Source organism: Vanessa atalanta, chromosome 15 (genome assembly GCF_905147765.1).
Source record: "Vanessa atalanta chromosome 15, ilVanAtal1.2, whole genome shotgun sequence".
Taxonomy (NCBI): domain Eukaryota; kingdom Metazoa; phylum Arthropoda; class Insecta; order Lepidoptera; family Nymphalidae; genus Vanessa; species Vanessa atalanta.
In genome coordinates, this window is record NC_061885.1 from 6022129 (window position 1) to 6036105 (window position 13977).

General features: G+C 30.1%; 2 protein-coding genes across 3 annotated transcripts; one reads left to right on the forward strand and one right to left on the reverse strand.

The window, feature by feature from the left end:
• Positions 1-242: 242 nt before the first annotated feature.
• Positions 243-3264, forward strand: LOC125069172 (epimerase family protein SDR39U1). Its single transcript, XM_047678570.1, has 5 exons — positions 243-551; positions 887-1091; positions 1166-1400; positions 1759-1992; positions 3021-3264. Exons 1-5 carry the CDS (start codon positions 527-529, stop codon positions 3225-3227), a joined length of 906 nt encoding a protein of 301 aa, XP_047534526.1. The 5' UTR covers positions 243-526; the 3' UTR covers positions 3228-3264.
• Positions 3265-5769: 2505 nt separating this feature from the next.
• On the reverse strand, positions 5770-12962 carry LOC125069370 (purine nucleoside phosphorylase-like). Of its 2 annotated transcripts, none has more exons than XM_047678845.1 (6): positions 12762-12962; positions 11326-11438; positions 10771-10949; positions 8115-8357; positions 7111-7254; positions 5770-7003 (listed from the first exon to the last, which is right to left on the reverse strand). In XM_047678845.1, the coding sequence occupies exons 1-6, from the start codon at positions 12881-12883 to the stop codon at positions 6800-6802; spliced, it is 1005 nt and encodes a 334-aa protein (XP_047534801.1). In that variant the 5' UTR covers positions 12884-12962; the 3' UTR covers positions 5770-6799. The 2 variants fall into 2 exon arrangements, with proteins under 2 accessions (XP_047534801.1, XP_047534802.1); XM_047678846.1 differs by having other exon boundaries at positions 11344-11438; positions 12762-12961.
• Positions 12963-13977: the final 1015 nt, after the last annotated feature.

Consider the following 13977-nt stretch of genomic DNA (forward strand, 5'->3'; position numbering starts at 1 on the left):
AATTATAACCGAATACCCAGTCATCACTTATTGATATAAAAAAAACTGAAACTTTCTTTATTTTTTTTCTTACCCCTCTTTTTTGTGATAAATTCTTCTTATCTCCGTTATCTTCCCCCAAAAATTGAAAAAAGAAGTAATTTCAAATACCCTTCAAATTTTTCTAAAAGTGCGCTAATAGTTGAAATATCTTAACAAAACAAAATTGATCTCCCTGCGCCAATTTAATTGAACTTGGTTTGGATAAGAAATACCAATGACCTAAATGAAGTGTCAAGTGACAGTATAGTCATGTCAATTGTCTACTTAACTGTTTTTGTTATTTTGTCAGAGAAAATATCAGCTGTTTCACTATAAACAATCGTGTTCATGAAAACTTTTGTAATAATTTAAATCGTAAAGTATGCTTTAGATAATAAGTTAAAATAAAGGTTATATATCTAAACCTGCTTCAATGTTAACTAGATTTTGTATCTAAATCAAAATACGGCTAATACGGCTAAAAGTTACATAACTCGTTTAAAGAATGGCAGCGAAAAAAGTTTTAATTGGTGAGTTAATAACTGCATAAAATGCTTAAAATAGTAATAAATGACAGACTAGTAAACTAAAAATAACTAATGAAATGTAGCTTCCTTGCATTATATCAGAGAATATCAAACCTAATCAATGGACAATGCATTAAAAAAAAATAAAAACATATTAAATAAAAATTAATGACAGACATTTGAAATCTAATACTATTATATTCACATATAATATTTAATCCTGTAGACATTCAGTTTTTTTAATTTACAATTACCAATTTCGAGCAAAATGATTCCATAGTTCTAGTTAAATATAAGAAAAATGCTAATACTTGTTTATAACGTCCTTAATTTTGTAGGTGGTGGTACAGGATTTGTGGGAACTCGTACAAATAAACTTTTAAGGGCCAGTGACTACAATGTTGTCAATATATCCAGAATGCCTGCTGCCAATAATATATCTTGGACATCATTAGAGGCATCTGGATTGCCATCAAATACTTGTGCTGTAGTCAATCTGGCTGGCCAGCAATTCATGGATTTTACAAAAATATGGACTCCAGGGTCAGTGTTTTTTTGATTATGATTAATTGTAAATATTTTTTTTGTATTAATAATGATATTGTCTACACTTTCAGATTCAAACAAAATGTTCTGAACTCACGGGTATTTACAACAAGAGCATTAGCCACAGCAATAAACAAAAGCAAAAATAAACCCAAAGTGTTTGTTTTGGTAACTGGTGTTGGTGCCTATGAGCCATCTGAAACTAATAAATATGATGAGTCTAGTCCTTCAACAGGCAATGATTTCTTTTCAAAACTCCTTGTTGAATGGGAGAAAGCTGCTTATGTAGATCCACCTGTCCGACTTGTAAGTGTAATTACTTAAAGTTTTGTTACCTCATTCAATGTAATACCTGTCAGTTTTATAACTGAAATGACAGATAAAAATATTATTATTATATTGAGAACATTTTTACATCTACTTGACTGTCATTTATCTAAATCCATCTGGATTGTACTCATGTACCTGTTAGACCTTTTCCTGGTAGATGTAAATAAATTTTAATACATTAATCAACTACATAAGTCAACCATCATAAATTAACACAAAAATAATGACAACTAATGAATTAATGCAGATAACAATTTAATAGAATAGTATTGTAGATATATTATACCAGTAGTGTCATATAAATCACATATAAGCATTTGCTTTTTATTTTCAGGTAATTATCAGATCTGGAGTGGTGTTAGGTCGCGAAGGTGGTATGATTAAGAATATGATACTGCCATTTTTTTTTGGCCTTGGTGGCCCAATTGCGTCTGGTAAACAATTCCTACCTTGGATTCATATAGAGGATTTAACCAGACTAATTCAATTTTCAATAGAAAATCAAGAAGTTAAAGGCATATTAAATGGTGTTGCTCCTCAAGTTATTACTAATGTAGATTTTACAAAGGTAATCACATTTTTTATATAATGATGGAATTTAAAAAAATACTTCCCAAAAGTATAGTATTTACAAATAGTCCTTAATGGCATATATATTTACTGTTTTTATTAAATCAAGTTTAATTTTTTTTTTCATTTATAAGGACTATTAAATCACTAAATAGCATAAAACAAAGTCGCTTACCACTGTCTGTCCCAGTGTATGCTAAGATCTTTAAAATTACACAACGGATTTGATGCGGTTTTGTTAATAGATAGATTGACTCAAGAGGAAGGTTTATATGTATAATACATGCACAATATAGTAGAGAAACACTGATTATTTTAGAGGTTTCTAAAGTGATGTCGTAAATAATATACATTGCAAACGCTGGCTGAATTCTACGAGATAGATCAAAATAATGTACAACAGTATTGTAAACCTTGAAAAGTTCTTCAAAAAAATCCGCAAATAGTATATGTCTATCTCTTGGGGATACTAGAAATAATGGCGTATTTTCGAAGCGATTTTAAGCAATAAAGCATTAATTCTTATCCAATTAAGTACCTGAAATATATTGTGCATTTAATATAGATCAATATGGCCCTTCATACCATGTAATTTAAATTAATGTTTTCGAAGATATTATATAGGTTTGTTTTGTCTAATGTCTCAAACTTTGAACGTTGTAAGACATTCTGTAGTATATTTAGTATCACCATTGAACCCGTGCGAAGCCGGGGCGGGTCGCTAGTGTGCAATAAGCACGAACAAGTAAATTTGTGCAGGTAAACTGAAATATCGCAGGTTCAAACCCAGGCAAGAAGCTCTGAAACTTTATGTGCTTAATTTGTTTTTATTCATCTTGTGCTCAGCTGTGAAGGAAAAATCATTAAAAAAAACCTGCATCTGTTGGATGAAAGTAAAATACATATATGAAAGTTTTCACTAATCTATGATGGAGCAGCAGCTGCACGGACAAAGCTCCTCAAAAGTAGAGCCTCAGCAGAGAGATATTTACAGGCTGTGATTTTACTTATTTTTATTTTTTTCAGGCATTTGCTAAAGCACTATCGCGGCCAGCGTTCTTTACAGTCCCGGAATTTGTACTTAATATTCTTCTACACAAGGAAAGAGCGATGATGTTAACTAAGGGCCAACATGTTACCCCCAAAAGAACATTAGAATATGGTTTTCAATTCAAGTACCCCAATATAGATGCAGCGTGTGCAGAATGTGCTCACTTATTCTCAAAGAATTAATTTACTCTGAATATATTAAGTAATAATTATTTATAATTAAATTAAAATAGATTAAATGTATTTTAAATATTTCAATATAAAAATTAAAAGACATTAATAATATTTATGTCATTAAAATAAAATAAAACGAGTATTAGATCATATAAATATTGTGTTTATTAAAGGTTTGTTCAATTATTCATTTGGAGCTTTAATTACAACTTCAAACAAGAATAATTCATATTTTTTCGCAAACTGTATACAATAATTAAAATTTTAGCGTAAGACACACAAGACTGAGAAGAAGACAATAAATTATAAACTCTAAATTAATTTCTTTCAAAATAATAAGGTCGTAACATAAATAAGTCTTTAATCTTACGTAAATGATCACCAACAACCATAGACATTGACGCTATAAGAAATATTTACCATTCCATATTAACTTTTTAATATAATAACTTTTTCTGTAAGGTGGTAGACCGCCTTAGTATTATCACCATATATTCTAATATATGATGAATGAGTCTTACCAAGATGGGCTAGCTCTACCGGCAAGAATGGCCTTTGTTTCTAACACTTAATCGAAGAAAATTTGAATGAATACTGTTTATAATAAATTACTTAAATATGAAGAGAAAAAATACTTGATTATTAATTAGCATTAACTTGCCATCTCTGATAAGGCGGTAACTATATATTTGACAATAGCAGCAGGGGAGTGTTTTGGGAGTCATTCGCCCCCGGATTTATTTCGATTCATAAAAGAATAGCGGTTTTCATACTTTAAAAATATATTACGTATAAATTTAAAAGTTTAGTTCTGACGAAGTATTAATACTTCAAGCCTTTTCATTTATGGTTACCTACGAAACGTTTGTTGAGTGAAAAAAATCAATACTATTTAATTATTTAGGCAACGTATTCGTTTCTATAATTTATAAAATTTGCCGATTCATGCATTTAAATTATTTGTTAAAAAACGTTAATAAATAAAATATATTATTAAACACAAGATTATATAGATGATAAAAAGTGTGGAGCTAATACTTGTTACTTCCAGGCAGGATATATTAAATTTATAATTGTATTTAATTAACATGATGTATCTTAAAATATATTGGAAAAGAGTAACCACTGAGTATTCTGTATACTTCTTCTTCGAGGATTCTCCTCACATTGTCAGCCGGTGGTAGCCTTACTGAATATAGTTCTGTAAAATGTCGATTCCCAACTGTTCGTAAAAGCCTACTACTTGATTAAAGTTTATTTTTGATTAAAGATTATATTATTTATGATTAAAGTTTATTTAAGCTGATTGATTTTGTCGGTCAAGGCTATGATGGTGCATCAGCGACAAGAAAGTTGAAGTGGTGCTAAAGGAATTAGAAGATTCTTGCCAGTAATTTACATGTATTTTAGTACGTTAACCTAATCTGACAATTGCAAAAACCTGCATAATTTGAAACCTCTCCAACTATAAATTCTATCGGATATTCATTTCATTTTTCATTCACAAAATAATAGAAAATAAGGGAAGCTACTTAATAATAGAGACAACTAAATGGCGACGACTTCACTGCGAGTGGGGTGACAACAACACCGAAGCAATATGTTGCAGCTGACACTCCCGAAGAATATTACAGATGCGCTTAATTAATCCATAGGCACTATATATATCGACTTCTTAAAGATTCTTAAGGCACAGAAAATATTACTCTGCTTATAAATAAATAATATAATATTATTTTTCGTAGTCCAAAGTCTTGCGACGCGATAGACTAGTTTACAGGCGTTTGATTCCGGCGACTCTTGTGTTTAACACCATACTCCTCGTTAGTTATAATAGGACTTAATAATGGAAATAATCTGCCGAATATAATATTTCTAAAAAGTTTTACTATTTTCCATACTATGCTTATTGCCGCATTTATATAAGGGTAATAGGGTATTGAGTGGAGAATTTGACGTGAAACCTCGTAGAAGATTGTAAATTAACGCTCACGTACATACACAGGAGAATGCTTTTGAGATGTAAAATTGTGGGAGTGACGCCCCACTCTTCCTAAGTTTTAAATTTCCACTGTACACGCACTCAGTCTAAATCGGTTAATAATGCACGATTATGTACACAGGTTTTCATGCTCAAAATGGCGTTTGCGCCTTGTCCAAATTATACCAAATTTCAGATTAGGTATACACTTTTCAGGTATGCATTTTTCGGAAATAAATATACTTTTTTTATGACATTGGTTGGCGGACGATCATATGGGCTGTAAGAAATATTAACCATTCCTTACATCACCTCTGCGCCACCAACCTTGGGAACTAAGATGTTATTTCCCTTGTGCTTGTGATTTTACTGACTCTCTCACCATTCTAACACAACAATACAGAGTACTGTTATTTGGCGGTAGAATATCTGATGAATGGGTGATACCTACCCAGACGCTTAGGTTTGCACAAAACCCTACCACTAAGTAAACTTACAGTATACATCTATGATAGATAATAATAATGTTAAATTGGAAAATTAAAATTAATACAAAAGACAAACATTTCATTGGTGCAAAGCAATAATTTATTAACAAGTTAAAAGTACAAATATCAGTATGACATCTTTTTGTATGACAATACCATAGAATACTTAACTAGAACCTCCTTAATTATATAAATACATAATGAATGTTTGATAGGCTATCTAATAGGTATAGAATATTTATTTATTTAGATTACAATCGTCGTCCTACAATCGAGATACCAAAAATATCTCATATTAAACTTAACGGGTACGATAGTCCGATGTTTTACCTTCCTTGTTCGAAACCTAATACACGATTAGGTTACACGACGTATATTATGTAATGAAAATATACATTTCAGTGTAAAGCAATAATCCTAGTGTCAAAAATAATAAATCAAAGTGCTAATTAAAACTAAATATATTCACTAATATATTCACTCACGAAGGTTTGCCTCTATACGTTAAATTAAAAAAATTAAATTAACATCAAATAATAATTTAACGTGGAGAGGCGTGCCTTCTTGAGTGAATCGATAGATGCTTAAGAATTAATAATAAAACTGTATAAAAGGGTGATCATTAAAAAAATGTTATTCACAGGATAGAGTTGCTGCCGAATTCGTAGAAACAAAAAAAATAGTGTTTTAACTAGTCTAAAAGATTTTCACCAGCGAACCATCCGATCTTTTGATCGCGTCTTTATAAAGTATTAATAATACATTACATTAAGATACTTTTTAGATTTCGTTTCATTCTATTGTCGTATTCATAAAAAAACGGAGTTACTCTTCTAGAAACCATACTAAAATGCGTGATATTGACACTGGTTCAGGATATACTGAGCTGTCTGCATATTAAGGTTTCATAATAATCGGGTGGTTCGATATATACATAATCAGATCCTCGCAGAGGCCTCATGATAGAAAGGATAACAACATTTTTTTATATACATGCTCTACCATTCGAAGTATATTTTTTTAAACAGAGAATATGATACGTTTTTGCTGAAAACAGTTTTAAACGTTTATTTTTTTCGGTGCTGAAATACCAGTCTATAATATGTCCAATTTCAGGGGTTGTGCGCTTTCATGACCTTTGAAAATCTATCGACTAATGTCGTTACATATTTGCGAAGTATTTCCTGTCGCATGCGTCCTACGTCAAGTACTTCTTCGTGATTAGCTTCTGCGTCTTGATCATAGCTCGTTACGCATTCATTCGTAATCAAGGACAAACCGAACACGTTCATGTCGCAATGTCTAGCCGTTATTACCTAAAAAATAAACATTTTTATATGTTATGCTCATAATATGTTTAATAGATTAGTTTAATTAAATATTTAGATTATTTAATATACTTTTTTATATAATTGATACTTACCTCGTGCACCGTGGACATGCCTACAGCATCAACTCCAACCATTTTCAACATATTTAATTCTGCTACAGTTTCAAAATTAGGACCGCCCAGACAAGTATACACACCCTCCTTTACAATATTGTCTATATTTAGTTCTTTTGCCACCTGAAAGAAAGTTTGAATAGCATTAAATACGATTAACAAGTAGGTTTTAGTTTTAAATAGATAACTCTTATATTTATAATTAATGTATGAATTTGTATATAAATTGTTTTATTCATATAAAATGTTGATAAATATTGAAGTTATTTACTAAGGAAACTAAAAATTTATTCTCTCATACAAAAATAAATAATAATTATTATTTTACATTAACTTATAGATTCAATTGATTAGAATGAATTTCAATGACGTTTCTGACTAACATTTGTAGCGTGTAACCCCAACCGATAACCTTTCAAACTCGGAAGAATCACTATTAACAATGGAAGCGTTTATCTGTTTATAATACACTGATCTTTTGCCTTATTCAAAGAAACGAAAACATATCCTGGTAGAGATAGTCAAAACGGAAAATATTAAAGAGACAAAATATGCAGTTTTATTCTTTAGCAACTCTTACAATAAGTAAATTATTTCATTAGGTTAGCCGTGTGTACCCAATGGGTATTATTATTCAGAAACCCGCTGAATTTTCTCAAATATTGGAGTTTTTTACTGCCAAAGATTAATTTTCATATATATAAAATCAAAAAAGAATTATGTTATAGTTATACTCTCGCAGCTGTCAAATTTAAAAAAAAAAACGTATTTTTTGCTTATAAGTAGAAGCCTACCAAATTGTATATTTTCAACTTTCAAAAATGTCGGAGTTACATTCCATTTCTCATTCTAAATTAAATTAAAAAATCCTCCGTATAGATCTAACGGTTTTAGTTTAAGCGCCAGTCAGTTTTTTAAAAAATTCTAAAAAGTCGTGTAGCTTTTTTTATTCATTTATAAAAAAAAGAGAGTACAAAATTTACCTCTTTAGCAATTTTTCTGTACTCGAATCTGTATGCTTTGTTCATTGGAGGGAATCTTGGTCCAAATCTTTCATCGTTCGGGCCATGCAGTGGGTTGTTTCCAGCGAAACCCATCATGTTGATGTGATCTTTTACAATCATTAGATCTCCGATCTTGTAGTTAGGATTAAGACCTCCTGCCGCGTTCGTAGCAATCAACGTCTGCACTCCAAGAAGCTTCATGACTCGGACCGGTAAACAGCACTAAAAATAAAACAATTTTTAATTTATTTTATTGTGTTTATTTATTTATTAGAAAGAATATTTTTAACATGAATATATGTATTTTTTTTTGTAAATTGCGTACTAAGGTGAGAGACAGTAAGGATTCCTTATCTAAACGATTATTGAAGTTTTTGTTTTAATCTATAAATGGTTTTTATCCTAAAAATTTAAATAAATGTTGCATGATCCCAATAGCCGCTTAGCAAAGAAATATCTCCAAATGAATTGTACTTGAGAAGGCTTAAGTCTGGATAGTGGACAGTCCTAGAACTAGCCACTTTATTGTATTCTGCCAGAAACGACACGCAACAACAGTGCGATAAGTTTCGATTTTATTCCATCTGAAAGTGTTATACTTGAATGTGACAATTTATGATCCTTGTAATATAAACTGCTCCGTTGGTCTACTGTCTAGATAGAAGACCGAAAATGCCGAAGTGCTGGGATTAAAAATTTAATGGGTTTTCTGACAAAAAACAAACCCGTGCCTCGGAAAGGACGTAAAGCCATTGGTTCTGCACCTGAACTTTTCCGGTCCTGTCAGATTTGCATCCCATCGGATTATGAAAGTGAGGAAGTAAAGAGTGACCTGTGTAGCTGGCCAGTCTCTGGACAGCTAGAGGACATAATTATCATCGTATACATAAAATTGTATTTTTTTTTGTTGGTTAATTTTTGCTCAATTAAAAAAGATCTTATGTAATTACAGGAGGTAAAATTATTGTATATTATGATCTAAAGGAAAACTATTTTTATGCTAAGTTGAGCTGATGCAATTTGCGGAATGATTAACAATTTCTACAATTACAACGTACAATATCAGTGTCATGAAAGTTTGCCAATACGAGGTTATCAAATATCATAAATATTCAATTATTTTATAAGTTGTTATTATAATTAAATCATAGAATGTAAATCTGTAAGAGTAATTAAATTAAAAAAAATATTGTTTATTTTTCACCAGCCCCAAAGAAATGCAAAGAATTTTAAGTCGATCTATTAATTTGTAAGATGTCCTACAAAGTCTAACTATATGGTTATGTCAAAAAATATTTTGTTAAAACAGTCTGTCCTACAAAGTATATTCAATATAGTAAGTTAAGTAATTTTTTACAATATGTCGACAACCCTTCTTGATATGACATTTGCTCTACACTAACAGATAAAGCTATCGCTTGACAAACAACTTAGTGTAAGCATTTATTAATTCAAAAAATAAACATTAACGAAAACAAAAAAAAAACTCATTATGGAATAGTTTACCATTAGATAGTATTTTAATTTCTTAATAAATTCTTAATAAATATAAGAATGTGATAATTATCAATAAATAGGCAAATATTTTTTAGCAGCCCAATATTTATTGGTTACAGATATTTTAATTTTGATTAGGTACCGATCAATTTGGTATTCTTACGGTAAGGTAGGTTCAGTATTTGCAACAACAGCACGGAATTACAACGTTCAACGTTCAAAATATGTGCAAATAAGTTTTTCATTTAATATGAAATATAGAGACGTACTAGATTTAATGTAGCTATTTGTTATTTTTTTACATTTATTAGTGAATTTGGAAAGTATTGGTAATTTTTAATCCGACTCCATAGATCTAATTAACTAAAGCTTTCTTAAAATATTTCTTAAAAGTCAGTTCTTGACAATACAAAATAGAAGATGAAAATAAGATATTATACAACTCCGATGAATAATTTCTTTTGTCAATAATTCCTAAACATTTTGATATAATACTTTGTTAATCAAATGAATACGTAAAATTCACTGAGTCTTAAGAACCGCATGAGGTAATCTAAAGATTATTTTGAATCACCTCAATGTGTAATTATTACATATTTATTTATTGAATTGTTTTTATAACGAGCGTAGATACGAGTCCGTTATCAAACGCGTCATTAATTCACTATAGGAGGTTTACGATAACATTCTGACCGGGGAGGGTCAGTTCTTTAGTCGAGACCCTTGCATCAGTCAATCCAGATCTTTCTACAAATATATCTACTTTTTTTTTAAATTCCATAACCATACTTAAAACCATACGTTTGTAGGCAGTTAAGTCTTATCTTTCACGGACCTATGCCACGTTACACCTGACATTGAGACTTAACGAAGTTCAAGAGCGTTTCTAGATATTTTAACGACTTTTATTATCATAATTAGCATATATATTAAACAGCTGTGAAGAACAATGATACTACTTAAAATAAATATTTATGCAAGTTATTTGTTTCAACAGTTCAATTTCGTTACGTTTCCTAATAGAAACTATTACAAGTAATCGATCACTAATGATAACGCATTTTGTACTAAAAATGTACACTTATAATGATATTTGATAACATAGTTTATCTATCCCATACATATTAATATCTCTCACCTTCCAAAGTGGATAGCCTTCGAAATAGTGGAAGCGACCCTGCATGGCAACTACTGGTATATCACCAAGACGGCCGAACACCAACTTTCCGTAGTGTCCCTCTACCGTGCTCACGGGGAAATTCGGTATTTCCTCATAAGGAATACACTGTGCTTCCGTTATAGTTTCAGCTAAAGATCCTGTACACATAAATAATCGTATATTAGAAACAAAATAACATAATTAGAATTAAATGTTTTTTTATGATTCCACATAATAAGCATTTCTTAAATATTATTGATCAAGCTAGTTTTTCTGGTACCTGTTTCTTTAAACCATTTTTGTTAAGAACAGGTTATTTAAGTGGGCTTAAATACTTAACTTAAACATTAATTTTAACATAACAAGAATATTTTACAATTGTTTTAGACTAATTTATTTATTCAGACGATTCACTGCGCCGATGTATTCGTAGGAAATAGATAATAATCCGATGAAAGTACTCATTAATAATACACAAGCAATCATTATTTTAAGAAGCAATGATGCGTATATGTAATTCTAAGCAATATATACCCTCGTTCCAATACGAACCGAGCCCAGATCCGCAAATAACACCTATTTTAGGTCTGACGGGAGTTTTAGATAGAAGGAAGTTTGCGGTCTCTACCAACATTTCATATGAGTATCTGCAAAAAAAATTAAAGGTCAGACACTGCATTATTTCCTGCAATTATCATAATCATAAGTTTAATCTTTAAATTGTAGGTATTTCATCAACAAAATATGTGTATTCTTAAAGTGTTTTTTATATTTCAACGATTAAACCCACAATCCGCGTGGAGTTTTAATCTTGAACAAGTATTTTTGAGATTCAGTCATGTTAATTTTAAAATATAACAATGACATCTGTTATTTGATTCGAAAAATATCTGCAACATTTAATTCCGAATACTTTTCGATTACACTTTATAGTGTAATCTTATATATAAGTATATATTTATATTTAAAAAAACTACTAAAGCAACATAACTCTAGGTTGAATTTATAAAATTATTTTTTTTGTTAGTTAGTCAGTTAGTTTAGTATAGACTTGTCAGTTATTATAAAGACTCAGTAAAAATAATGATGATGTAATAACAACATTCCTTAATATCTACCAGAATAATAGAAATAGCTCAATTTCGTTCCAAAACATTTTAGGATTTCCCGTCTAACGAAGAATTAATTTAATTATTGTAATAAATATTGTTTTACTTTACCTAAATTCTAATATAATTATTAATTTTATGAGTTCATTAATAACAAATAATAAAATAAAGTAAAGGCAATTAATTATTTACATAGTTGGTGGATGTCTAAAATATATTTCTTAGTTTAATGGTAAAAGTAATGAAATATATAAATTTCTTATGGTGCTGTTTTGTCTTTGTCTTTGTATCCAATTATAATAAGCTATTGTAAATTTAAATGTTATATTTATATTATTAAAATATAACATATTAAAAAAAATACAAAAAAGTTTGAACGCTGTGTAATGACTTTAAACAAGTTCCCAAGGTTTGGCGGACCGCGGAGGTAATAAAAGTAAACAGCAAATATGTGCTAAAGAATATCGAGTATGCATTATAATATGTCATTGGTCCGTCAACTGGATCGTACAAGTTGATTCATTACTGCCGTATCTCAGAAACGATAACAGGTTTCGTTGTTAAATAACCATATAACAGGATAATAATAGATAAATTTGTGATAATAGTTAGCAAAATAACAGCAGAAACTCAGAAAACTATGAATCCAGCATACATATCAATCTGAGGAATGTTATAGAAAAATATTCCCAATTAACCCTAGTTGATTCTCGACTCGCTGGCAATTGTATCAAATACGGTCTTTATCTAATCGTTTTCAATTATATAAACATATTTATTATATCAGTTTACTGCTGATTTCTATCAAATAAACCAATGCGTGTTTTATTATTTATGCAAAAATTATAAATAATAGCAAACCTTTTGTGTTCGTTTCCATTGGTATCAGTTTCCACTTCAGGCAAAGCCTTTTTAGCGGGAGATTCGACCTTGGTCCCGTTCACATTGTCAACATTGATTGGAGCCATCACTGCACAATTCATAAAATTATTGTAAATACAAACAGATAAAATTGAAGTCGTCTGCTGTCGTCAATGACACAATATAAAATGCGTTAGGTTGGACTCTCGGTCAGTTTTATAGCGCGTGTTGGACACTGCGAGAAATAACAACTCGCTTAGTTTCAACTGACTTCTTTATATCATTTTTAAATTGTTATCAGTGGAATACCGTCATTATTACGATTTCATGCGATGTAAATATGTCATCATTTTTCATAAAAAAAAAACAAATGAACCAATCATTTAGTGCGATTTCGTTCTATTTTAAATTTAATATAGTAATTTATTGTACACTTTCAACTTTTCGTTCTTTGTATTTTGTCATATATTTAAAACGTAACACAATTAAATACAATAAAAATAAAATGTTTAACGTAATTAAAATTAATAAAAAAATCTAAGTAAAAGTAACAGCTATTACTTGAAGTCAGCACAGTTATGAGGCCTTAACCTCTTCTATGTATATTATATACTTATTACTAGCTAAGCCTGCGATTTCGTTTGAATTTACCAAAAAAGTTATTGTTCGGTTCGCAGATTTTAATATAACTTATTAAATCTGTATTAGGCAGCTTTTGATATATTTAGTCGTTGGTAGGAGACACCCGACGTGACGGCGGAGTGGTGGCATGCGCGAGGGCTGTGCGCGGCACTGGACAGTATTTGGACATTGCAGCGAGACTTTATTATTCTTTTATATAGAATTCTTAAAATAAAAGCAGTTACTCCTTATTACATCAGCTATCTGCCAGAGAAAGTCCCGTCAGAATCGGTCCAGCCGTTCCAGAGATTAGCCGGAACAAACAAACAGACCGACATACAGACAAAAAAATGTTATTTTGGCATATGTACCGTATATACATACAAATGCATTTAGTAAAAAGCGGTTATTTTAATATTACAAACACACTCCAATTTTATTATATTTATAGAGTATACCTAGATGATATAATATAAAAATACACACTTAATAATACAGAACACAGGTATTGTACTAGCTGATAATAATAATAATGTAAATAAAATGCAATAATTTTGAAGGAAATAAATTAAAGTAAAATGCTTCTTTTTTATAT